The sequence below is a fragment of the Jaculus jaculus genome, chromosome 8 (assembly GCF_020740685.1).
Source record: "Jaculus jaculus isolate mJacJac1 chromosome 8, mJacJac1.mat.Y.cur, whole genome shotgun sequence".
Lineage (NCBI taxonomy): Eukaryota > Metazoa > Chordata > Mammalia > Rodentia > Dipodidae > Jaculus > Jaculus jaculus.
Window position 1 is genome coordinate 115,328,573 of NC_059109.1, and position 22,980 is coordinate 115,351,552.

Sequence of the window (22,980 nt, forward strand, 5' to 3'; positions counted from 1 at the left end):
AGAGAATGGGCACTCCAGGGTCTCTAGCTACTACAAATGAACTCCAGATGCACGTGCCACCTTGTGGGTTCTGGGGAATCAAACCTGGGTCCTTAGGCTTTGCAGGAAAGTGCCTTAACCATTAAGCCATTTCTCCAACCCTCATATAACTCTTGTAACAGATATGATTGTATGTCCATTTTTCAGATAGGGAAACAGTCTCAAATAGGTGAGTCTCTTGTGTAAGGGTCATAGCAGATACTAAATAACAGTGAAGAAATTCAGAATACAGGTCCAGCTGATTGGGTTTTTCCTGCCCATAAAAATCTTCAGCCTTAAGCTGGGTATGGTAGTGCACACCTTTAATCCTAGCACTTGGGAGGGAGAGGTAGGAGGATTGCCAGCCTATGACTACAGAGTTCCAGGTCAGCCTAGGCTAGAGGGAAACCCTACCTTGAAACAAAACAAAACAAAAAAGTCTCTAGCCTTTCTCCATTTATTTTTTTAAAAAAATATTTTGATTTTGTTTATTTATTTGAGAGAGAGAATATGGTCACACCAGGGCCTCCAGCCACTGCAAACAAACTCCAGCTAGTGGTAATCGAACCAAAGTCCTTTGGCTTTGTAGGCAAGTTCCTTAACCGCTAAGCCGCCTCTCCAGCCCTCGTTGTCTATTTCTTGTGTTAGACACAAATATTTTCAGATATCAGCTTCTAGAATTTGCCGTCAGGCTTCTTGACCCTGAGCAGTGTTGTTTCATTTTTCAGGAAATTTTTTTCTTGTCTCATTCTCTTAAGTCAAAAACCCCAGCCTCGGCAGTCCTATGAAGTAGGACAGTAATTCACACTTTATAGACTGTAGGAACACTGATGCATAAAGACACAGTCACTTGTACAGCATCACACAGGACCCTGTATTCAAACACAAGTAAGGTGACTGTGAGCCTGTGCTCTTCACCATGATACTAGCATGTATGGACATGAAGAAATCAGGCCCACAGATTTTAAGTACTAACCAATGCTACCCACCTACTTAGACAGACCCAGCTCTGTCAAGCTCCGTGTTTTGTTCTTTTCATTTTCCCCCAACCTTTCTCCCTGCCTACCTGCCCCTATATTAGCCTCAGTTCTAATCTCGAAAGGACTGGCTGCATCCATAGCGAACCACAGTAAGGCGCAGGCTAATGCCTAGATTATAATCCCAAAGCACTGGTGCAAGTCACTGGAAGAATGTAAAACAACTGAGCCACTGCAAATGTTTGCTGAGGGCTGGGGTTTTTGATTCATAGAGCACTACCTAGCTGCATTAATGTATAGTGTATATAGTGTATAATGCATAAAGCCTGGTAGCTCCTCAGTATATCAGTTCTCATATCGGTCCCCCCACCAATGCACACACTCTTTTGCCAATTGCCTGGAGACAAGTTGCATTCCATACATTTTGATATGTTGTGTTCTCATTGTTCCGTTCAAAATATTTTAAATTTCCCTTTTGATTTCATCTGTGATCCATTGAATATTGATAAGGATATTATTTAGTCTCCAGAGATTTGGGGACTATCCAGCCATCTTTTTGTTTATCGTTTCTACACTAAAATACTTTATAGAGTTTGAATTCTCTTAAAATGTATTGAAGCTTGTTTTATGGCCCGAAATGCAATCTGTCTTGGTAAATGCTCCATTTGTATTTGAAAAGAATATGCTGTCATTGGGAGCAGTATGCCATGAATGTTAATCAGTTAAAGTTGGCTGATGGTGTTTGTCAAGTTATCTATATGCTTCCTGATTTTTCTGTTTGCTCTATCAATTATTAATGCAGAGTTGTTAAAAGCTCAAGCTATAATTAAAGATATTTTTTTCCCCTTTTGCTCATTTTTTGAATGTTTTTAATCATTTTTTTAAATTTTACAGAGGGAGAAAGAGAATTGCATGCCAGGGCCTCAGCCAGTATAATCAAACTCCAGATGTCTGTGCCACTTAGTGGGTATGTGCAACCTTGCACTTGCCTCACCTTTGTGCATCTGGTTTACATGGGATTTGGAGAGCCAAACATGGCTCCTTGAGTTTTGCAGGCAAGCACCTTAACGGCTAAGCCATCTCTTCAGTCCTCCTTTTTCTTTTTTAAAAAATATTTATTTAGGTGCTGGAGAGATGGCTTAGTGATTAAGGTGCATGCCTGCAAAGCCTAAGGACCCAGGTTTGATTCTCCAGGTCCCATGTAAGCCAGATGCATAAGTGGCACATGCATCTCCAGTGGCTAGAGGCCCTGGCACACTCATTCTCTCTCTATCTCTCGCTCCTTCTTTCTGCCTCTAATAAATAAATAAAAATAAATCTTTATTAAAAAATTATTTATTTATTGGAGAGAGTAAGCATGAAAATGGGTGCACCAGGACCTCCTGTCAAGGCACAAACTCAAGACACATACGCCACTTTGTGCATCTGGCTTTACCTGGGTACTGGGGAATTGAATTCAAGCCATCAGGCTTGGGCAGCAAGTGCCTTTAATAGCTTAGCCAGCTCTCCAGCCTCTCTTTTTCTTTTCTTTCTTTTTTTTTTAATGTGAATGGGTTGAATGTGTGTGGAAGATAGAAAGGATGCAGGTACATGAATATAACAACACATGTGTGGAGGTCAGAGGACAAAACTGGGTGGCATTCCTTACCTTTACCTTGTTTGAGGCAGGGTCTCTTGTTTGCCAAATCAGCAAGCCCACAAACATTGCAGATTCTCCCAGCACTTGGGAGAATGAGGCTGGAGGACTGCACACTTGAAGCCAGCTTGGGCTACATAGGGAGACTCAGTCTAGGAAGAAATGATGACAAAACTAAAAACAACAGTCAAAAACCCAAATCACAGTGAAAGATCTCTTCTGAATATATAGCTCTCTGCCGGGGTTGTGGTCTTGGCTGGTCAAGTGGGACAGAACTACTGCCAGTCTCACCCAACATGGGTACTGGCAAGCCTTGGCCCTGCTCTGTGGGTGTCTCACAGGTCTGTCTCATGACACAATAGCTTGCTCCCTGAGAATGAGAAAGAACAACAGTGATGGTTTGATTCAGGTGTCCCCCATAAACTTAGGTGTTCTGAATGCCAGGTCAGAGCTGGTGGCATTCTGGGAATTGTATCCTCCTGAAGGTGATGCATTGTTTCAGGGCAGGCTTATTCATGTTGTAGCCAGCTTCCCCTTGCCAGTGTTTGGCACACTCTCCTGCTGCTGTTGTCCACCTGATGTTGTCCAGGAGGTGATGTCCACCCTTTGCTCATGCCATCATTTTCCCCTGTCATCATGGAGCTTCTGCTCGAGTCAAAATAAACACTTCTTCCCACAAGCTGCTCTTGGTCAAGTGCTTTTAACCAGCAGTGAGAAGTGGTATCATTTCTCTTAGACACCTAACAGTGTGGTTTTTGGCCTTTGGGAGCTGATTTTTGAGAAGATTGTGCAAAGATTTGAAACCTTGGCCTAAGAGACGCCTTTTAGTGCTGTAAGTACAGCTTGATGGACTATTCTGGACAGAGTTGAAAGACCTGGACACAATAAGAATGATGGACTGTGAGGTTTGGCTTATAAGGAGAAAGAGCTTTGCCTACACTAGGGGCTAGAAGCAGTTTGTATGAGAGACTGTGTCCTAAGAACTTTTTCAGAGTTACATTGTATAGAAATGGACTGGTGTGAGCGAGATATGGATATGACACAGAAAGAAATGAAATTTTCTGCCTGTTCAGCTGCAATTATTTGAAAGATTAGACATTGGGATTGGGCCAGATGACATGCATTGGGACAAAAGGAAGAATGTGGACTCTTTTGAAGGGATCTGAATGCTGAAGGAATGTCCTGTTCTTCAAAGTCTGCTTTATTCCCCACTGAATTGACAAGTTGATAGCCTACCTGGTCCTATGGAGTAGAAAAAATTCAAGAAAAGAGAGGGGCCATTGAATTTGCAGCAGGGTTTTTTTTTTCAATTTTATTTTTATTTATTTATTTGAGAGAGAGAGAAAGAGTGGGCACACCAGGGCATATAGCCACTGCAAATGAACTCCAGATGCATGTGCCCCCTTTGTTTCTGGCTTTTTTTTTTTTTTTTTTCTGAGAGGAGTGTGCAAGGATTTGAAACCTTGGCCTAAGAGACGCCTTGTAGTGCTGTAAGAAGAAATGATGACAAAACAAAAAACAACAGTTGAAACCCAAATCACAATAAAAAATCTCTCTTGAATATACTGAATATCTCCTGAATATCCCCTGTGGGGCCTGGGGGATAGAACGTAGGTCCTTTGGCTTTGCAGGCAAGTGCCTTAACTACTAAGCCATCTCTCCAGCCCTCCAACAGGGTTTTGCTTTTTGGAAATGGCCATGGACAGTATGAAGTAGGCTTTTTGGGTTACCTGCCTAGAGGTCCAATGGAGCCATGAGAATGTACCATGCATTACAGTGGAGACCCAATGGAAAAGCCAGGACTATTGAATGGCTGCCAATGAGAGCTGCGGTACCACATAAAGTTTGTTTTTGTTTCCTTATTTTATTTTTATTTAAAAAAAATTTTTATTTTATTATTTATTTGAGAGCAACAGACACAGAGAGAAAGACAGATAGAGGGAGAGAAAGAGAATGGGTGCGCCATGGCTACCAGCCACTGCAAACAAACTCCAGACGCGTGCGCCCCCTTGTGTATCTGGCTAACGTGGGACCTGGGGAACCGAGCCTCGAACCGGGGCCCTTAGGCTTCACAGGCAAGCGCTTAACCGCTAAGCCATCTCTCCAGCCCCTGTTTCCTTATTTTTGAGGTAGGGTCTCACTCTAGCTCAGGCTGACCTGGAATTCACTATGTAGTCTCATGGTGGCCTTGAATTCATGGTAATCCTCCTACCTCTGCCTCCCAAGTGCTGGGATTAAAGGCGTGCACCACCACCCCTGGCTCAAATTAAGGCGCACACATCTGGAGTTCGATTGCAGTGGCTAGATGCCCAGGTACACCATTTCTCTCTTTCTTGTGTGTGCACACATGCTCCCCCTCATTTAAAAGAATATTACCAAACTTGTCACTGGTTAGAGTTGTCAGAGTTGGAGCAACAGTGTTTGATGTTTGCCCTGTTTGTTTTAAATCTTGTATTGGTTGAATATTTCTTTGCTATGCCCAGTGCCACCTTTTGCAGGATGAGTGTTTATTCTGTGCCATTATGTTTTTTTTTTTTTTTTTTTTGTATTATGGCTCAGTTAAAAGACCTTGGACTATGGGGATGTTTCAGCATCAATGGGATGGATAAAAACTATGGAGATTTTTAAAGTTGGATTAAATACATCGCATTTTATATCATGGATGGTTATCAGTTTATGGGGGCTGAGGAGGAATGTGGTTTGATTTTAGGTTTTCTGAATGCCAAGTCCCCAGCTGGTGGTAATTTGAAATTAGAGCTTCCTGAAGGTAATGTATTGTCGGGGGCAGGCTTATGGGTGTTACAGCCAGCTTCCCCTTGCCAGTGTTTGGCACACTCTCGATGGCCAGGAGGTGGTGTCCACTGTCTGCTCATGCCATCATTTTCCCCTGCCATAATGGAGCTCCCCCCTCAAGTCTGTAAGCCAAAATAAACTCTTTCCTCCCACAAGCCGCTCTTGGTCAGGTGCTTTTTACCAGCAATGAGAAGCTACAACAACCACAAGTGTGCTCGTAATGGAAGAAACAGTCTTTCTATAGCCTTGTTTCTGAAGACACATCCAAACACTTCTTTTGTGCTCTATTTGTTAGAAATGAGCTCAGCCCATGCTAAACGGGGAGTTATCATGCAAGTCTGTGAGTGTAAGGAGGTGGGCATCCCAGTGGGCCATCGCCAGGGGGCTGTCTAACATTAGTTGTTTCCTAATGCACACAACTGATCAATGCTCCACTGACCTTCAGGGCGTGCCCTCTGCAGGGTGTCGGAGTTCTCCGTAAAGCTCTCTCTCTCTCTCTGTCTCTCTTTTCTCCCATACCTTGCCCTTCTCCCCCTCCCCAGACTCTATTCTGCCTCATCAATTCAGGGAAGTGGATGACCTCAACCTGGAGTTTCCTTCTCTGTGCCACAGCCCAGGAAGTCTCCAGGCAGTAGGCTGGGGGCAGCAGTCCATCTTGTCTTGTTTGGTTTGCAAGGATGATACTCTTCAATATCTCAGAAAAGATTCTCTTCCTACATCTTGTCTAGTACTTTAGTAGCTTTTTATGGGAGGGAAAATTTAATTTTTGTTATTCCATCATGGCTGGAAGAAGGCATCTACATTGTTTTTCAGTAGCTTTTTCCCTATTTTATAGATGTACCATAACATAATGCTTTTTACAGTTATTTTGACTTATTTCCCATTTTTCCTGTACAATTTTTTTTATCATGCTTATTCGTCTTATCTATCTATCTATCTTTTTTTTTTTTTCAAGGTAAGGTCTCACTCTAGCCCCGGCTGACCTGGAATTCACTATGTAGTCTCAGGGTGGCCTTGAACTCACAGCAATCCTCCTACCTCAGCCTCATGAGTGCTGGGATTAAAGGCGTGCACCACCACACCTAGCTCTTTACTTTTTTTGAGAGAGAAGTTTCACTATGTAGCATATGCTGGTCTGGAATCGAGGATAACTCCTGCGCCTTAGTGTTGGGATTATAGGTGTACATGACTCTCCCCAGCACCTTTGTATTCTTGTGTAAGAAAATGTATTTGACAAATTTCACTCACTCTCTCTCTCTCTCTCTGTTTTGTTGTTTTTGAGACAGGGCCTTATTATGTAGCCCAAGTTGGCCTGGAACTTGATATGTAGCCCAGGTGAGCCTTGGATTTGTAAGCCTCCTGCTTCTGCTTCCCTAATGCTAGGACTCTAGATAGATGCTTGCCATGCCCAGTGTGGACACATTCTTTAAACTACAGATACACTGCATGCTGGCTGTGAAAATTTAAAATATTAATATAAGGGCTGGAGAGATAGCAGTTAAGGTATCTGCTTGTGAAGCCTAAGGACCCAGACTCAATTCCCCAGGACCCACATAAGCCAGATGCACAAGGTAGCACGTGCATCTCAAGTTCGTTTCCAGTGGCTGGAGACCTGCTGTGCCTATTCTCTCTGTCTTTCCACTCTCTCTCTCTCTCTCCCTCCCTCCCTTCCTCCCTCATTCTCCTTGCAAATAAAGAAAGAAAAGAAAATGTAGTCTTTAAAAAATATTAACATAGGTGTAGGAGAGATTTCTCAGTGGTTAAGGTGCTTGCTGGAAAGCCTAACAACCTGGATTCACTTCCCCAGTACCCACATGAAGCCAAATGCACAATGAGGCTCACGCATCTGGAGTTCATTTGTAGTGACTGAGGCCCTGGCATGCCTATTCTCTTTGTCTCCTCTCTCTCTCTCCTTGCAAATAAAAATAAAAACATTTTTAAAATTTTAACATATACATATTAAAATGCCTTTTAAAATTGCACAAAGCTTTTCATAAATACTCATTAAGCTATACCTACTTCATTTGAGGTTTGGATTTATTTCTGTTAACATGTCTTGTTTGTTTGTTTGTTTTTGTTTTTTGAGGTAGGGTCTTACTCTAACCCAGGCTGACCTGGAATTCACTCTGTAGTCTCAGGCTGGCCTGAAACTCAGGGTGATCCTCCTACCTCTACCTCCCAGTACTGGAACTAAAGGTGTGTGCCTCCACGCCCGGCTTCTCTATTTTTTTTTAATTTTTTTGTTCATCTTTATTTATTTATTTGAGAGTGACAGAGAGAGAAAGAGGCAGAGAGAGAGAGAGAAAGAGAATGGGCGCACCAGGGCTTCCAGCCACTGCAAACGAACTCCGGACGCGTGGGCCCCCTTGTGCATCTGGCTCACGTGGGTCCTGGGGAACCGAGCCTCGAACCAGGGTCCTTAGGCATCACAGGCAAGCGCTTAACCGATAAGCCATCTCTCCAACACCCCCCCCCCCCCCGCTTCTCTTTAATTGTCGCGGTAGTCCTGTGAGAGCTCCGGGAGTATACCATTGGTCTAGAGTTCCATGGCCAGTCATCCATGTATCTTTTATGGCTGTCCCTGCCCCAGTGCAAAAGCCTCATCTGAAAGCACAGAAAAGTGTGATCTATTAATGGAGAGATGAGATTCGAGTTCCATCCAAGCTTCGTTGCTTTTCTGGACGGCTTGAACTCTGCTGGTCATCTCGTCTCTCTCACTCGGCTAATTGCACGTCTGGGCGGGATGAATGGAACGGTGTGGCACGGGCATGCCACAGAGGACAGTTTATGGAAGCCGAGGTATTCTTCCTTTCTCTCCTTGAGAGTTTATTTGCAGGTTCCAGCAGGGGAGCGCAGCTACTTGTATGCACTTGACCGAAGACTGGTCCTCCTCTATTCGAGGAAGGCCGTCCTCTTCAAACGTGCGGCTTCGGGAGGGACACACAAGAAGCGGTGAGGGAGGAAGGGGACGCCCGCCTAGCCAGCCAGATCAGCCAGATCAACCCTGGCGATCAGTGGGATGACAGATGTCACAGGCAGGTTGCCCTCACATCCCTGTCTTTTCTTCTTAATTCTCTCACACACCACATTATTTAGGCAGGTTACTATGACATACTTCCACTACCACTCTATGTGCATAAGGCCTGTTGATGTGGTTTTCTGTGCTTTCTCTGAACAGAAGTGTCTCCCAGGGAGAGATTTAAGGAATTCCAGATCAAATCATATCCTCTACAAGACTTTAGCTATTTGAAACTTCTGCGTCTCCAGGAAGCCTGGGAGAATAAGAAGATGACCTCCATTGGGAAGATCAATACTTCAGAAACTAGTCTCCCAAAGACATTGGGCCCCAAAGTCAAGTAAGCTCAGCTCTTAGCAGATGGAAAAGTCTGGATATGGTTATAAAGGAGAGTATTACGTACACAGAGGATGCCAGGGACACTGGAGAGGAGGCGGAGGTGGCCCCTAGACACCCCTAGACAGATGTGTATATGGAAGGCTGCCTAGAAATGTCCTAAGTCTGGCTTCCAGGACCTGCATTCTCTGCTTCCAACTCACAGACCAGTGTAGGTGATCAGCCACTCCTTTTTCTCTGCAACCCATTCAAGGAAGAAGGGCAGGAAAGGTCTGGCTCTGACAATCTGTATGCATGTTGCTGGTCCTTTTCACTCAACTTCTTTAGAAAACTACCCACCAAAGTGAGGTAGCTCTTGTACAGCCAAGAACCTGGCTTGCAGTCAGTCCACCCCAGCTTCAAATCCTGGCTTGTCCACTCATTTTGGCTCTGTGTCCCTGGGGAGGACTCTCTAAGTCTTATTCTTTATAGATAACACTACCTAAGTTATCAGGGTTATGGCAAGCTGCCTCTTAAATGAAATATTGAGAAATCACACTTACCACAGAATTCTTTTGTGCCTACTAGTGAGCATACAACTTCATAATAACCCTAAAGTGATACTATTATCAGTCCCACTTTTCAGATGAGAAAATTAAAGTTCACAGATAGATTAAGTTTCATGTTCAAGGTCACATAGGTAGAAAGTAGCAGAGCCATCAGTATTTGGGCTGGAGAAATGGCTTAGTGGTTAAGGCACTTGCCTGCAAAATCTAAGGACCCATGTTCAACTCTCCAGATCCCACATAAGCCAAACGCACAAGGTGATGCAAGAGTGCAAGGTCGCACATATGCACAGGTGGTACACACGTCCGGAGTTCAATTACAGTGGCTAGAGGCTCTGGTGCACCAATTCTCTCTCACACTCACTCACTCTTGCTGTCTCATTTTAAAGGGGGGGGGCAGTCTGTTGAGTTTGCCTCACACACAAAAAAAAAGGTTTAGCCTTTTAACTGGTAGGTTTTTGTAGCTGGCAGAAGAGATGCACACTGAAGGGAATTGCTGGAGAGCTTGAGGAGGTGGAAAAGATCCTCAGTGGGTCTGGAGCACTGTAGTGTGACCCACTTTCCCCCATTAAATTTGAAATCCAAGTATCCTAAGCATGTGAATAATGGTGGAGTGTCACAATCCCCATGTTTCTCTGAGGGCCTCTTCACTTTGTCCACTCACATTCCAAGCTGCTTGTCTCCATAATGAGCATCCCATGACTTCAGTCTGTTTCTCTTCTGATGGATAATCCATCCACAAAATCTAGTAGTTGAAATCCCAACTCCAGTTCTTCCCAGAGACAAAACACACTCAGTTAAAAGAGGACATGTTGGACCTAGAAATAAAACAGATAAAAAAGGCAATGCTGGCTGTGGACCCTTCATGTACGCATCCCGGTGGGGCAGAAGTTGAAACTTGTCCGTGTTCTAAGTGAGCCAAGCTGTATGCTCAGCTGATTATCTTTTCTCTACTACAAAAAACCTATCCTAGACAAAGTCCAAAGAAAGCAAGCCCCGGACCATCTGTGTAAATTAACCCCAGTATGAACAAAGTCCAGGGTCTACAGGCCATCCAGGGAAATGTGACTTTGTAAACAGACAAGCCACCCTTTTTCTGCTTTCCCATGAAGAAAGAGCCCAGATGTGGGTAGGGAGATGGCTCAGCTGGTAAAGCGCTTGCTATGCAAGCGTGAGGCCCTGGGTTTGGATCCCCAGTACCCACAAAAATGCTGTGTGGGGATGGCAGCCCACCTGTAATGTAATTCTAGCACTCAAGCCAGATATGGTGGCTCACGCTTTTAATCCCAGCACTCGGGAGGCAGAGGTAGGAGGATCACCATGAGTTTGAGGCCACCGTGAGAATACATAGTGAATTCCAGATCAGCCTAGGCTAGAGTGAGACCCTGTCTCAGGTAAAAAAGAAGAGCAAAAGTACGATAGGATCTCCAGGACAAATCAGGGAGCTCTGGGTTCAAGTGAGGACCTTGGCTCAATAAACAAAGACGGAGAGTTATTGAGGAAGACATCTGATGCCAACTCTGGCCTCCACATATACATGCCCACTTGCACACATGCACCCACGCACATGTGTGCACACTGCATGAAAAAAAAAACCACAACAAAAAGAAAATCTTCAGAAAATATTTTTTATTTATTTGAAAGAGAACAGGAGTGCCAGAGCCTCTTCCCACTGAAAATAAACTCCAGACACATGTGCCATTGTGCATCCAGCTTCACATGGGCACTGAGGAAGAGAACTCAGGTTGGCAGGCTATGCAAGCAAGCACCTCCAGTCACTGAGCCAGGTCCCCAGCACCCCAAAAATCTTAATAAAAATGAGACCCAACTTTAGCTATGCTCTCAGGGCTTCAAAACTGAGCCTCTGTCAAAACATTCTGTTCCTTTTCCAGCAGCTCTGATTGTTAGAGATTCCTTCAGTATGAGCTTTCTATGAAATAACTCCGAGCTCCAGCTCTCTCCTGGGGGACTTGAACTTTCTGCCTTGACTTCCTGTCCCTTGAGCTGGCTTGGCTGCATGGGTTCATCAGCCTTCCCATAATTAAAAGGCCCCTAGTTCATTTCTCTCCCAGTAGGAGTCAAGTTCTGTCAAGGTTTAATTTTGAGTTTTCTCACCTTCTCGGGTGGTGTGGATTCTCCAGGAGGGAGCGCTCAGTACTTGGTCAAGGGAGGGCTGACTGCTAGGGTCTTATGAACGTGCCTGTCTCATAGACCAGTTCTCTGAACAAGTTGTTACATTTCAGATCCAAGTATGGTAATCCACTCAGATGTGCCATGGTTGATACCAAATTTGGTGAGCTCCCCAAGAACGCTGTGGTGGCGGTCTACATGAAGATCCACACCGTGGAGAAAGGAGATATTGTGGTGAGTACACAGAGAGGAGCGTTCACAATAGAACACGTCGCATGAATGGCCCGGGAGTATTAAATAATAAGAAACGTCTAGAGACATCCCTTTAAAAGAAAAAAATTGAGTATGTGTGTGCACACATGTGTGTGCATGAGAGCACCAGAACCTTCTGCTGTTGAAAATGAATACTTATATAGGTGATTCGGGAATTGAACCCAGGCTAACAAGCTTTGCAAGCAAGTGCCTTTAGCCACAGAGCAATCTTACCAGCCCCTAGAAATGCCCTTACCTTTTTTTGGTTTTCTGAGGTAGGGTTTCACTTTTGCTCAGACTGACCTGGAATTCACCATGTAGTCTCAGGCTGGCCTTGAACTCATGGTAATCCTCTTTCCTCTGCCTCCCAAGTGCTGATATTAAAGGCATGCACCACCATGCCCAGCTAGAAATACCCCTTTCAATATTTGATGATTTTCAGAAGCAGTGTTGGGGCTGGAGATATGGCTTAGCACTTAAAGTGCTTACTTGCAGAGCCTAAGGACTCAGGTTTAATTCCCCAGTATCCATGTAAAGCTAGAAACACAAAGTTATGCATACATCTGGAATTTGTTTACAGCAACTAGAAGCCCTGGTGTGCCCACTCTCCCCCCACCCCTACTCTTGTTTGTAAATTTACAAAAACATTTTTTTAAAGTAGTATTGTTGATTTTTTGTTGTTGTTGTTTGTTTTCTGAGGTAGGGTCTCACTCTGGCCCAGGGTGACCTGGAAGTCACTATGTAGTCTCAGGGTGGCCTCGAACTCTCAGCAATCCTCCTACCTCTGCCTCCAGAGTGCTGGGATTAAAGGAGTGTGCCACCACGCCAGGCTCTAGGGATTCTTAATAAACCACAATACCCTATGACATCTTAACAAAAATCAACAATACTAGCCAGGCTGAGGTGGCACACACCTTTAATCCCAGAAGTAGGAGGATAATTGCAAGTTCAAGGCCACTCTGAGACTACATAGTGAATTCCAGGTCAGCCTGGTAATGAATGAGACCCTACCTTGGAAAACAAAATAAATAAATAGGGCTGGAGAGATGGCTTAGCAGTTGAGGTGCTTGCCTGTGAAGCCTGAGGACCCAGGTTCATTTCCCCAGGACCCACATAAGCCAGATACACAAATTGGCACAGGCATCTGGAGTTTGTTTGCAGTGGCTAGAGGCCCTGGCACATCCATTCTCATTCTCTTTCTCTCTCTCTCTCTCTCTCTCATAAATAAACATTTTAAAAGTATAAAAAATTCCAATAAAAGTAAACATAAAAGACCTTATATTTAGGAGCTACAAATCAAACTATTTATAGATCTGCCAAAAGCCAGGTGTGGTGGAACATGCCTATAATTTCAGTACTTAGGAAGCTGAGGCAGGAGAATTGTGAGTTTGAGGCAAACCTCTGCTGTATCCTATTTCAAAAACAAAAACATGGTCGGGTTTAGTGGTGCATGCCTTTAATGCCAGCACTCAGTAGGCAGAGATAGGAGGATCACCATAAGTTCAAGGCCACCCTGAGACTACATAGTGAATTCCAGGTCATCCTGAGCTAGAGTGAGACCCTACCTCGAAAAACAAAAACAAAAACAAAAAATAAAAAGAAGAAAATCTGTAGATGAAGTGATATGACAGCTGGGACTTGTTTTAAAACAACTGAACAGTCATAAGACAAGGACGTCCCTTCTCATGAATCTTATTCAGCGCTGTGCGGGAATCCTACTCAGCACACTGAGAGGAGAACCTATAACCCCAGCTGCTTGGTAAATGGAGGTAGAAGGATCAAGTTCAAGGCCATGCCCAACTACATAGGGAATTGGAAACCAGCCTGCTAGACTTAACTGGTCTTTCACATCTTGCTTTCTGTGACTTCTCTCCAGGGTTCTTACCAGGCCTTCCTCCCAGAGAACCAGCGTGACACGAGACCCTTCATCCTCGTGAGCCAGGGAGCAGAGGTGATACGGATGAGAAAAGAAAAATTCTATGGTTTGATGGATGAAGAGACAAAAGAGAAGTTGTTACAGCTTGAGATTGAGTACCCCAGGTCAGTTCTGGAAATCAGGCTAAGTTGCGTCAGGTCCAAGGAATGCTTTTCCCCTTTTTACTTCAGTAAACAAAGTTGTGGGAACTGAATACTGACAAGAGTGAAGAGAAACAGGTTGCTCTTGCTACACTCAAAATTAATGCAATCTTTCTTTTTAAGTTTTAATTATTTTGGGGGGGTTGGTGTTTCAAGGTAGGGTGTTGCTTAACCCCAGGCTGACCAGAAATTCACTATGTAGTCTCAGGCTAGACTTGAACTCACAACAGTCCTCCTACCTCTACCTCCCAAGGGCTAGGACGAAAGGCTTATGCCACTGCACAGCCCAACTGATGGCAATCTTTTCTAATTAATTAATTTTATTTATTTATTTGAGAGAGAGAGCATGAATGGGTGTACCAGGGCCTCTAACCACTACAAACGAACTCCAGACATATGTGCTACCTTGTGCATCTGGCTTATGTGGGTATTGGGGAATCAAACCCAGGTCCTCAGGTTTTGCAGGCAAGCACCTTAACCACCTAACCATTTAACCAGCCCAATATGTATATACTTTGTTTGGTTGTTGTTTTTATTTTGTTGGTTTTCCTGAGGTAGGGTCTCACTCTAGCCCAGGCTGACCTGGAATTCACTATGTAGTCTCAGGCTGGCCTCAAACTCACAGCAATCCTCCTACCTCAGCCTCCCAAGTGCTGAGATTAAAGGTGTGTGCCACCACACCCAGCCATTACATTTTTGTTTTTTGTGGTAGGGTCTCACTCTAGCCCAGGCTAACCTGGAATTCACTATGTAGTCTCAGGGTGGACTTGAACTCAGAGTGATCCTACTGCCTCTGCCTCCCAAGTGCTGGGTTATAGTTGTGTGCCATCACACCTGGCTACTTTTGTTTTTTGGGTTTTTTTTTATGCTAACTTTAACATTATGTTTCAAGGGCTATAAAATTGTCCCTACTTTGAGGCAGTGATTCACCTGTGAATTTGTCTTTTTTAAAAAAAGTTTATTTTAATGTAGAAAACAAACGTGGCTGGAGAGATGGCTTAGGGGTTAAGGTGCTTGCCTGAGCAAAGCCTAAGAACTCATGTTCAAATCTCCAGGTCCCACTTAGCCATACACACAGTGACGTAAGCACACAATTCTGTACATGTGCCACAAGGGGTCACATGCATCTGGAGGTCATTGGCAGTGGCTGAAGGCCACTCTCTCTCTCAAAAAAAAAAAAAAAAAAAAATATATATATATATATATATATATATATATATGAAATAAATAAAAAGTAAAGAAAGTAGAGGGGATACAGACTCCTCATGGAGGAGGGGCTCCAGAGCTGGTGGTCCCCTGAATTTGTCTTCATAAAGCCAGAATATGTTGAAAGCCACATGTATTAAGATGTTCATTGGCACTCATGTCCGTAATAGAGAGGGAAATTGTAGCAGCCACCCATAGCTGTCACACTAAGGGTACAGTTTAGAAAATGGTGCCATATTCTCTCTTTTTTAAAATATTTGATTTGAGAAAGAGAAAAAGGAGTGTGGGGGAGAGAGAATGAGTGTACCAGGGCCCCCAGGCACTGCAAACAGACTCCAGAAGCATGCACCACCTTGTGCATCTGGCTTATGTGGGTACTGAAGAGTCAATCTCCTTAGGCTTTGTTGGCAAACACTTTAACCACTAAGCTATCTCTCCAGCCCAATATTCTCTTGATAAAACACAACTGATTTTTTTTTAAGATGGTAAGTATGGGGCTGGAGAGATGGCTTAGTGGTTAAGGCATTTGCCTGCAAAGCCTAAGGACCCAGGTTGGATTTCCCAGTACCCACATAAGCCAGATGCATGACGTGGCGCATGCTTCTGGAGTCTGTTTGCAGTCCCTGGAGGTCCTGGCATGCTCATTGTTTTTCTCTATCTCTCTCTGTCAAATAAATAAATAAATAAATGATGGTGAGTTTGATGACTGCATTAGTTAGGGTTCTCTAGAGGAATCAAACTACCACAATGACTCTATACCCAGCGGGTAAGGTGATGAGATAATGATGCACACAAGATACTCCTCTAGGCTGCAGAGGCTGTCAACAAAACAAGCACTTGTGGAGAGGGGTGGCAGAGGTAGGAGGATCACTATGTGTCCGAGGAACTACAGAGTGAATTCCAGGTCAGAATGGGCTAGAGTGAGACCCTAGCCCCCCCCCCAAAAAAAAATCCTACCCCTACCCCCTCAAAAAAAATAAAAAGAGAGAGAGAGCACGCAAATTGATTAGATTGATTTTTCCCAAGGTAGAAATGCGTTCCACAAAAGGTTACGGGGGCTGGAGAAGTGGCTCAGTGGTTAAGGGCAATTTCTTGTAAGGCCACATAGAACAAAGTGAAGAGAGTGGTTCTCAAGTGTTTCAGCCTACAGTACAAGAGGAACCTCCAGTTCAGGTGAGGCTGGCGTTGGAAGCAAACTCCCACACAAAATAGAGGCTCAGACGAGGTTAATGAAAAAGTAGACTGGAAACCAGTGTGGCCATCAGTAGCCACTGGTGACATGGGTAAGATCTTGTCTATAGGTCCAGAACTCGATGAACTGCTAGGGATTTGGGTTGGATTTCCAAATATCTATGTAAAGCCAGATGCACAGAGTGGTGCATGCATCTGGAATTCAGTTTCAGTGACAAGAGGCCCTGGCGCACCTCTCTCTCTCTCTCTCTCTCTCTCTCTCTCTCTCTCTCTCTCTCTCTCTCTCTCTCCTTGAAAATAAAAATAAAAAATAAATATTTTTAAAAGGTTACAGGTTTGGTTATCAGGTAGCACACAAATGAATATGTTTGGTTTTGATAGTTCTATACAGGTTCTCATACATAACTAGAATTAGAAATAAATTAGAAAAAGAGGGCTGGAGGGATGTCTTAGTGGTTAAGGTGCTTGCCTTGGAAGCCTAAGGACCCAGGTTCAATTCCCCACTACCCATGTAAGCAAGAGGCACAAGGTAGTCCATGCGTCTAGAGTTCCTTTGCAGTGGCTAGAGGCCCTGGTACACCCATTCTCTTTCTCTCCCTCAAATATACATATTGTTTTTATTTATTTATTTGAAAGAGAGAGAGAGGCAGATAGAAAGAATGAGCATGCCAGGGCCTCTAGGCACTACAAACAAACTCCAGATGCATGTGCCACCACGTGTATCTGGCTTATGGGAGTTCTGAGGAGTTGAACCTGGGTCCTCAGGCTTCACAGGCAAGAAGCGCCTTAACCAACTAAGCCATCTCTCCAGCCCTAAAATAAAATGCTTAGAAAAGAAAAAGAACATACTGAGGATTAAACAGATATTGTTGCTCAGGATAGAACTAACACAGATATATAGTAAAGGAAATTGAGTAGATTAGAAAAACTCACGACTGCTGGGCGTGGTGGCGCACACCTTTAATTCCAGCAACCTGAAGGCAGAGGTAGGAGGATCACTGAGTTCAAGGCTTGCCTGTGATTCATAGTGAATTCCAGGTCTACCTGGGCTACAGCGAGACCCTATCTGGAAAAACAAAACAAAATGGCTCATGACCAAATCAAGATATGGCTAAAATTGAGGGGGTTTTCTTTTGAGAAAAATGATAGAAAATTCCAATATCTTCTTCCACCTCAGATGTATCATGCTCCTTTGGCTCCTGGCTCCACTAAAAATACTTTTTCAGACCGTCCTACTGGGAAAGGCTGTAATGAGCCTCCCTCAGCAACTCCCATGATGCCTGGTGTTAGTGATGCTGTTAGTGTTTGTGGAAGTGAAATTCCACAGAGGTTTGCATAGACTTTAGCATGCAGATGTTTGAGCCTCGCCCTCCTGTGCTGCTCAGTCAGCACTTTGCCATGTTGTCTGTAATGCTGACAGGCAAGAGTCTGTCTCCATTAAGTGTTGAGCTCACGGGTTTCTAGACTGCTAAATCAGGGAGGAAAGATAACCATTAGTTAGCTCAAATCCCTCATATTTGAAGACTCCAAGATCCTGTAGATCCTAAGAGTTAGGGGCATAGAGACCCCTGCCCTGGGGATATCATGGGCTAGACAACCTAAATTTATCCTGACCTAATCCAGGGTAGGTCACAGAAAACAAAGTGAAGAGAGTGGTACTCAAGTGTTACAGCCTACAGTATGAGAACAGCCTCCAGTTCAGGTGAGTCTGGCACTGGAACCGGACTCCCACATGAAGCAGAGGCTATAGACAAGGTGAATGGAAAAGTAGACTGGAAACCAGGGTGACCATCAGTAGCCACAGATGACGTGGATCTTATCTATCGACTGGACTCTGAACTCTTAGGGATTTGTAGTTCCATGTTTGCTCCTCATAGACTTAGGCAAGTTCCCTGGCCTCTTCAAGTCCCAGTTTTCATAGTGTGAAATAGATTAGTGTGAAAATTAAATGACTTAGCCACTGTAAATGCTGGACATATGGCAAATACTAGGTTAGAGTCAGATGTTATTACCTATTATGTTAGAAATTGGGAGTTTGGGGGGGGTAGAGACATGGCATAGTGGTTAAGATGCTTGCTTGCGAAGCCTAAGGAACCAGGTTTCAATTCCCCAATACCCTTGTAAGCCAGATGCACATGGTGACACATGCATCTGGAGTTCATCGGCAGTGGCTATAGGCCCTGACACACCCATTCTCTCTCTGTCTACCTTTTCTCTCTCTCTCTTTAATAAATAAAATAAAGAAATTGGGAGTTTTGGAACTTTTTTAAACTTTGTTATTTATTTATTTATTTATTTGAGAAAAAGAGAAAGACAGAGGAAGAGAGAGGATGAGCACACCAAGGCCTCCAGGCAAAGGCTAAGCCATCTCTCCAGCCCTGGGAGTTTTGGAACTTTTTAAGGGCAGGCTATTCAGTGGTGTGTTGGTAAATATCTAACAGCCAGATCTCCCAAAGGCAGAAGGAGATCTTGACTGGCAACGTTTGCTGATTTCTGTGGCATAAATATGGGGAATAAATAGGCCAATTTCAGGTTATTAACCTGATGACCCCTAACGTAGACTTGAGAAGAGATGCATATAGTTAGTTTTTGTGACCATGTAGAAGTTGGCTTTGACACATTAGTCAGACCAAAAGGTCCACGTAGGCAGTTCTGATTTCTAAATGTTTTCTTGTTAATTTCTGTGGGTCACAGTTGCTCTTGTCTTGTCAGTATGATCTAGCCAGAGGAATAGTCATGACTAGGAGTCACCTCTTCTGGCAGGTGAGTCCAGACAAGTCAGCAGAAGGTTGGCAGCCCCTGTTCTTGCTGAGATCTCAGAAGAAAAAGAGCCAATGAGTGATGCACCCAGCACTCCACACGGTCCGGCCCTCACCTGCTATGGTGGGGGGGGGGGGTGGACAAGGCTAGGATCAGGACCCCATGGCCTGTCCAGGTTAGCCACCAATCTGCTGTTTCTCTCCAGACTTGCCCATTGTGTACATTTGAAAAGAAAACAAAAAACATTTTAAGCCAGGCAAGGTGGCACATGCCTTTAATCCCAGCACTCAGGCAGAGGTAGGAGGATCGCTATGAGTTCAAGGCCACCCTGAGACTACATAGTTAATTCCAGGTCAGCCTGGACCAAAGTAAGACCCTACCTCAAAAAAAAAAAAAAAAAAGAGAAAGAAAGAAAGAATGAATGAATGAAAGAAAGAAAGAAAAGAGAGGGAGGAAGAGAATGGGCATGGGCATGCTAGGGCCTCTAGCCCCTGCAAATGATCTCCAGATGTATGCACCACTTTATGCATTTGGCTTTATGTGGGTATACTGGGGAATTGATTCCAGGCCATCAGTCTTTGTAATCAAGTGCCTTAAGCACTGAGCAATCTCTCCAGTTCTGTGGACATTCTTATACACATTTGTATGTAAGCATATATTTTCATTTCTTCTAAGTATATTCCTACTACTGAATTGCTGAGTCAGATGGCAACTCTGTTTAACCTTCTGAGAAACCGTCAAACTTTTTTCCAAAGTGACTGCATCATCATACACCCCCCTTAGCAGTGCAGTGGGACCCTTTTCACTTTTTTTGTTGTTGTTAGAGAGAGGGAGAAAAAGAGAGGCGGTGGGGGGAGAGAATGGGTACACCAGAGTTTACAGCCACTGCAAATAAAGTCCAGACACATGCACCACCATGTACTTCTGGCTAATGTGGGACCTGGAGAATCGAACTTGTGTCCTTGGGCTTCATAGGCAAATGCCTTAACTGCTGAGCTGTCTCTCCAGCCCCGTTTCACTTTTCTGATGGTAGCCATTCTAGTGGGTGAAGTGGTATCTCATTAGCATGTCCCCTCTGCATTTTAGGAGTTTTTTTTTGTTGTTGTTGTTGTTTTGTTTTGTTTTTTTGAGGTAGGGTTTCACTCAAGCCCAGGCTGACCTGGAATTCATTCTGTAATCTCAGGGTGGCCTTGAACTCATGGCAATCCTCCTACCTCAGCCTCCCAAGTGCTGGGATTAAAGTCATGTGATACCACCATGCCCAGCCCCATCTTGATTTTGATTTATAATACCCTGATAGCTAATGATCATATATATAATTTAAACTTTTAATAGATACTTTTTTGAGATATAGGGTCTTTCTGTGTAGCCGACGTTGTTCTAGTACTTACTATTACTATATAGACCAGGCTCGGGGAGGAGGGTGGAGAGATGGCTTAGCAGTTAAGGTGCTTGCCTGAAAACCCTAAGGACCTGAGTTTGATTCCCTAGTACCCAAGTAAAGGCAGATGCACAAAGTGGCACATGCATCTTGAGTTTGTTTGTAGCAGTTAAAGGCTCTGGCATACCTATCATCTCTCTCTCTCTCTCTCTCTCTCTCTCTCTCTCTCTGCTTGCAAATAAATAATAACAACAATAACAAGAACAGGCTGGCCTCAAATTTAGGATCCTCCTGGGTATTGTGGCTCATGCCTGTAATCTCAGTACTGGGGATTCTGAAGCAGGAGGACTGCCACAAATTCAAGGTCTCTCTGGGCTTTAGAGTAAGACCTTGTCTCAAAACACAAAAACAGACTCACTTGGTCAAATGAAAAGAGCAGTAATACTCAGCTTATTTATTTTATTTTATTTTATTTTATTTTATTTTATTTTATTTTTTGGCTTTTCGAGGCAGGGTCTCACTCTAGCCCAGGCTGACCTGGAATTCACTATGGAGTCTCAGGGTGGCCTCAAACTCATGGCAAGCCTTCTATCTCTGCCTCTCGAGTGCTGGGATTAAAGGCGTGCGCCACCATGCCCGGCTCAATACCCACCTTTATTTTATTTTATTTTTTTGTTTATTTATTTGAGAGAGACAGAGAGGGACAGAAAGAGGCAGATAGAGAGAGGGAGAGAGAATGGGCACGCCAGGGCCTCCAGCCACTGCAAACGAACTCCAGATGCGTGCGCCCCCTTGTGCATCTGGCTAACGTGGGTCTTGGGGAGTCGAGCCTCGAACCGGGGTCCTTAGGCTTCACAGGTAAGCACTTAACCACCAAGCCATCTCTCCAGCTCCCCACCTTTATTTTTATGTTGGCAAAATAAATAACACATTGCCTACTACAAAGTAAATTGCCTAGAGATCTGTACAAGTATTATCATTGTTTATATTTATGGAAGTTGTTAATTAAAAATTTTTAAAGAAGGTAATTGCAATAGGAAAATTGGTATCAGGGACTGGAGAGATGGCTCAGTGATTAAAGGCACTTTTTTGACCCAAGTTTGTTTCCCCAAGTACCCCCAGTACCCAGATGCACAAATTGGTGCATGTGTCTGGCAGGAGGCCCTGGAACACCGGTCTTTCTCCTTACAAGTAAATAGAAATATATCTTAAAAAATTGTACCAGGGGCTGGAGAGGTGGCTTAGCGGTTAAGTGCTTGTCTGTGAAGCCTAAGGACCCGGGTTTGAGGCTAGATTCCCCAGGGCCCACGGTAGCAAGATGCACAAGGGGGCGCACGTGTCTGGAGTTTGTTTGCAGTGGCTGGAGGCCCTGGTGTGCCCACTCTCTCTCTATCTGCCTCTTTCTCTCTCTCTCTGTCGCTGTCAAATAAATAAATTAAAAATGAAGAAGAAGTTTTTTAAAAAAAAAGTCTTAAAAAAATTGCACCAGGAGTGGGTTCACTACTGTGATGAATCTGACCATGTAGTTTTTGGTCTTTTGGAACTTTTTTATTTTATTTATTTGTTTGAGAGCGGCAGATATAGTAAGAGGCAGAGAGAGAGGGAGAGAGGAGAGAATGGGTGCATCAGGGCCTCCATCCACTGCAAATGAACTCCAGATGCATGTGCCCCCTTGTGCATCTGGCTTATGTGGGTACTGGGGAATTGAGCCTTGAACTGGGATCCTTAGGCTTCACAGGCAAGCACTTAACGTCTAAGCCATCTCTCCAGACCTGGAACTTTTTTTGTTGGAGGAATATGGAAAGATTTGGTATTTTGAACTGGAAAAGCCCTGAGTGTTGTAAGCAAAGCATTATGGGCTGTTCTAATGAGAGTCTGAAAATGCTAAATACAGAGAGAAGTGTGGACTGTGAAGGCTTGGCTTACGAACTTTCAAAGGGGAAGGAAAGAACTTTGTTGGAACTGGGCTGCTGGTAGAAAAGCTGGCTTCAATTCCTGAGAATTTGAGCAAAGTTGAATTTAACAGTAGTGGACTGGTGCATTTGGCAGAAAGTATAAAACACAGATATGAAAGATAAACAGTTGATCACAGAAATTCAAGCAAGTTTGAAGTTACAGGCACAAGAGACTAGTTTTAGACTTAAGTTGCAATTGTTAAGGAGTGTACCACTTTTAAAGAGGGGGCAAATGTTTTGCATTGGGACAATTATAAAGCTTCCTGAGGATGAATTGAGCAAGGCTCAAGCTAGTAATAATGTACATTCTTTTGAAAGGAGGGGGTTTGATAAAATACTGGTAAAAGAGTGTCCTGTTCTTCAGGGTCAAGCTTTATCTCCCCCAACCCCCAACCATTTACAAGTTTGGCTATGCCCGCTTACCTGGGACTGGTTTTGCAAGCATGAGATATGCAGAAAAGCGAGTGATGGCATACACACACTTTTAGAAGCCACAAGTTGCAGCAGTGTGGAGGAAGGTTGAAATCCCTGTATGGAGACCTAGTAAGGCCATGGTATGATGCTATGAAGATGAACCACAGGATATCCAAGGAATGTGGGTATGCCATGACTGTGGAACAGCTGCTAAGAAGAGCTGCCAGTTCAGGATGGAGTTTTCTCCAGTCTGTGAGCAGCCCAGTTGGAGGTGCAGAATTGGCACCCCAGAGA

The 22,980-nt window shown here is 44.0% G+C and overlaps 1 protein-coding gene across 1 annotated transcript in view; it reads left to right on the forward strand.

The window, feature by feature from the left end:
* Nucleotides 1–22,760, forward strand: part of LOC123462896 (cyclic nucleotide-binding domain-containing protein 2-like) — a 61,905-nt gene extending 39,145 nt beyond the window's left edge. The window contains exons 9-12 of the mRNA XM_045157063.1: nt 8,603–8,780; nt 11,565–11,685; nt 13,580–13,743; nt 22,637–22,760. Coding sequence (XP_045012998.1) covers nt 8,603–8,780; nt 11,565–11,685; nt 13,580–13,743; nt 22,637–22,760 — 587 coding nt within the window. The remainder of the gene's footprint in view (nt 1–8,602; nt 8,781–11,564; nt 11,686–13,579; nt 13,744–22,636) is intronic.
* Nucleotides 22,761–22,980: the final 220 nt, after the last annotated feature.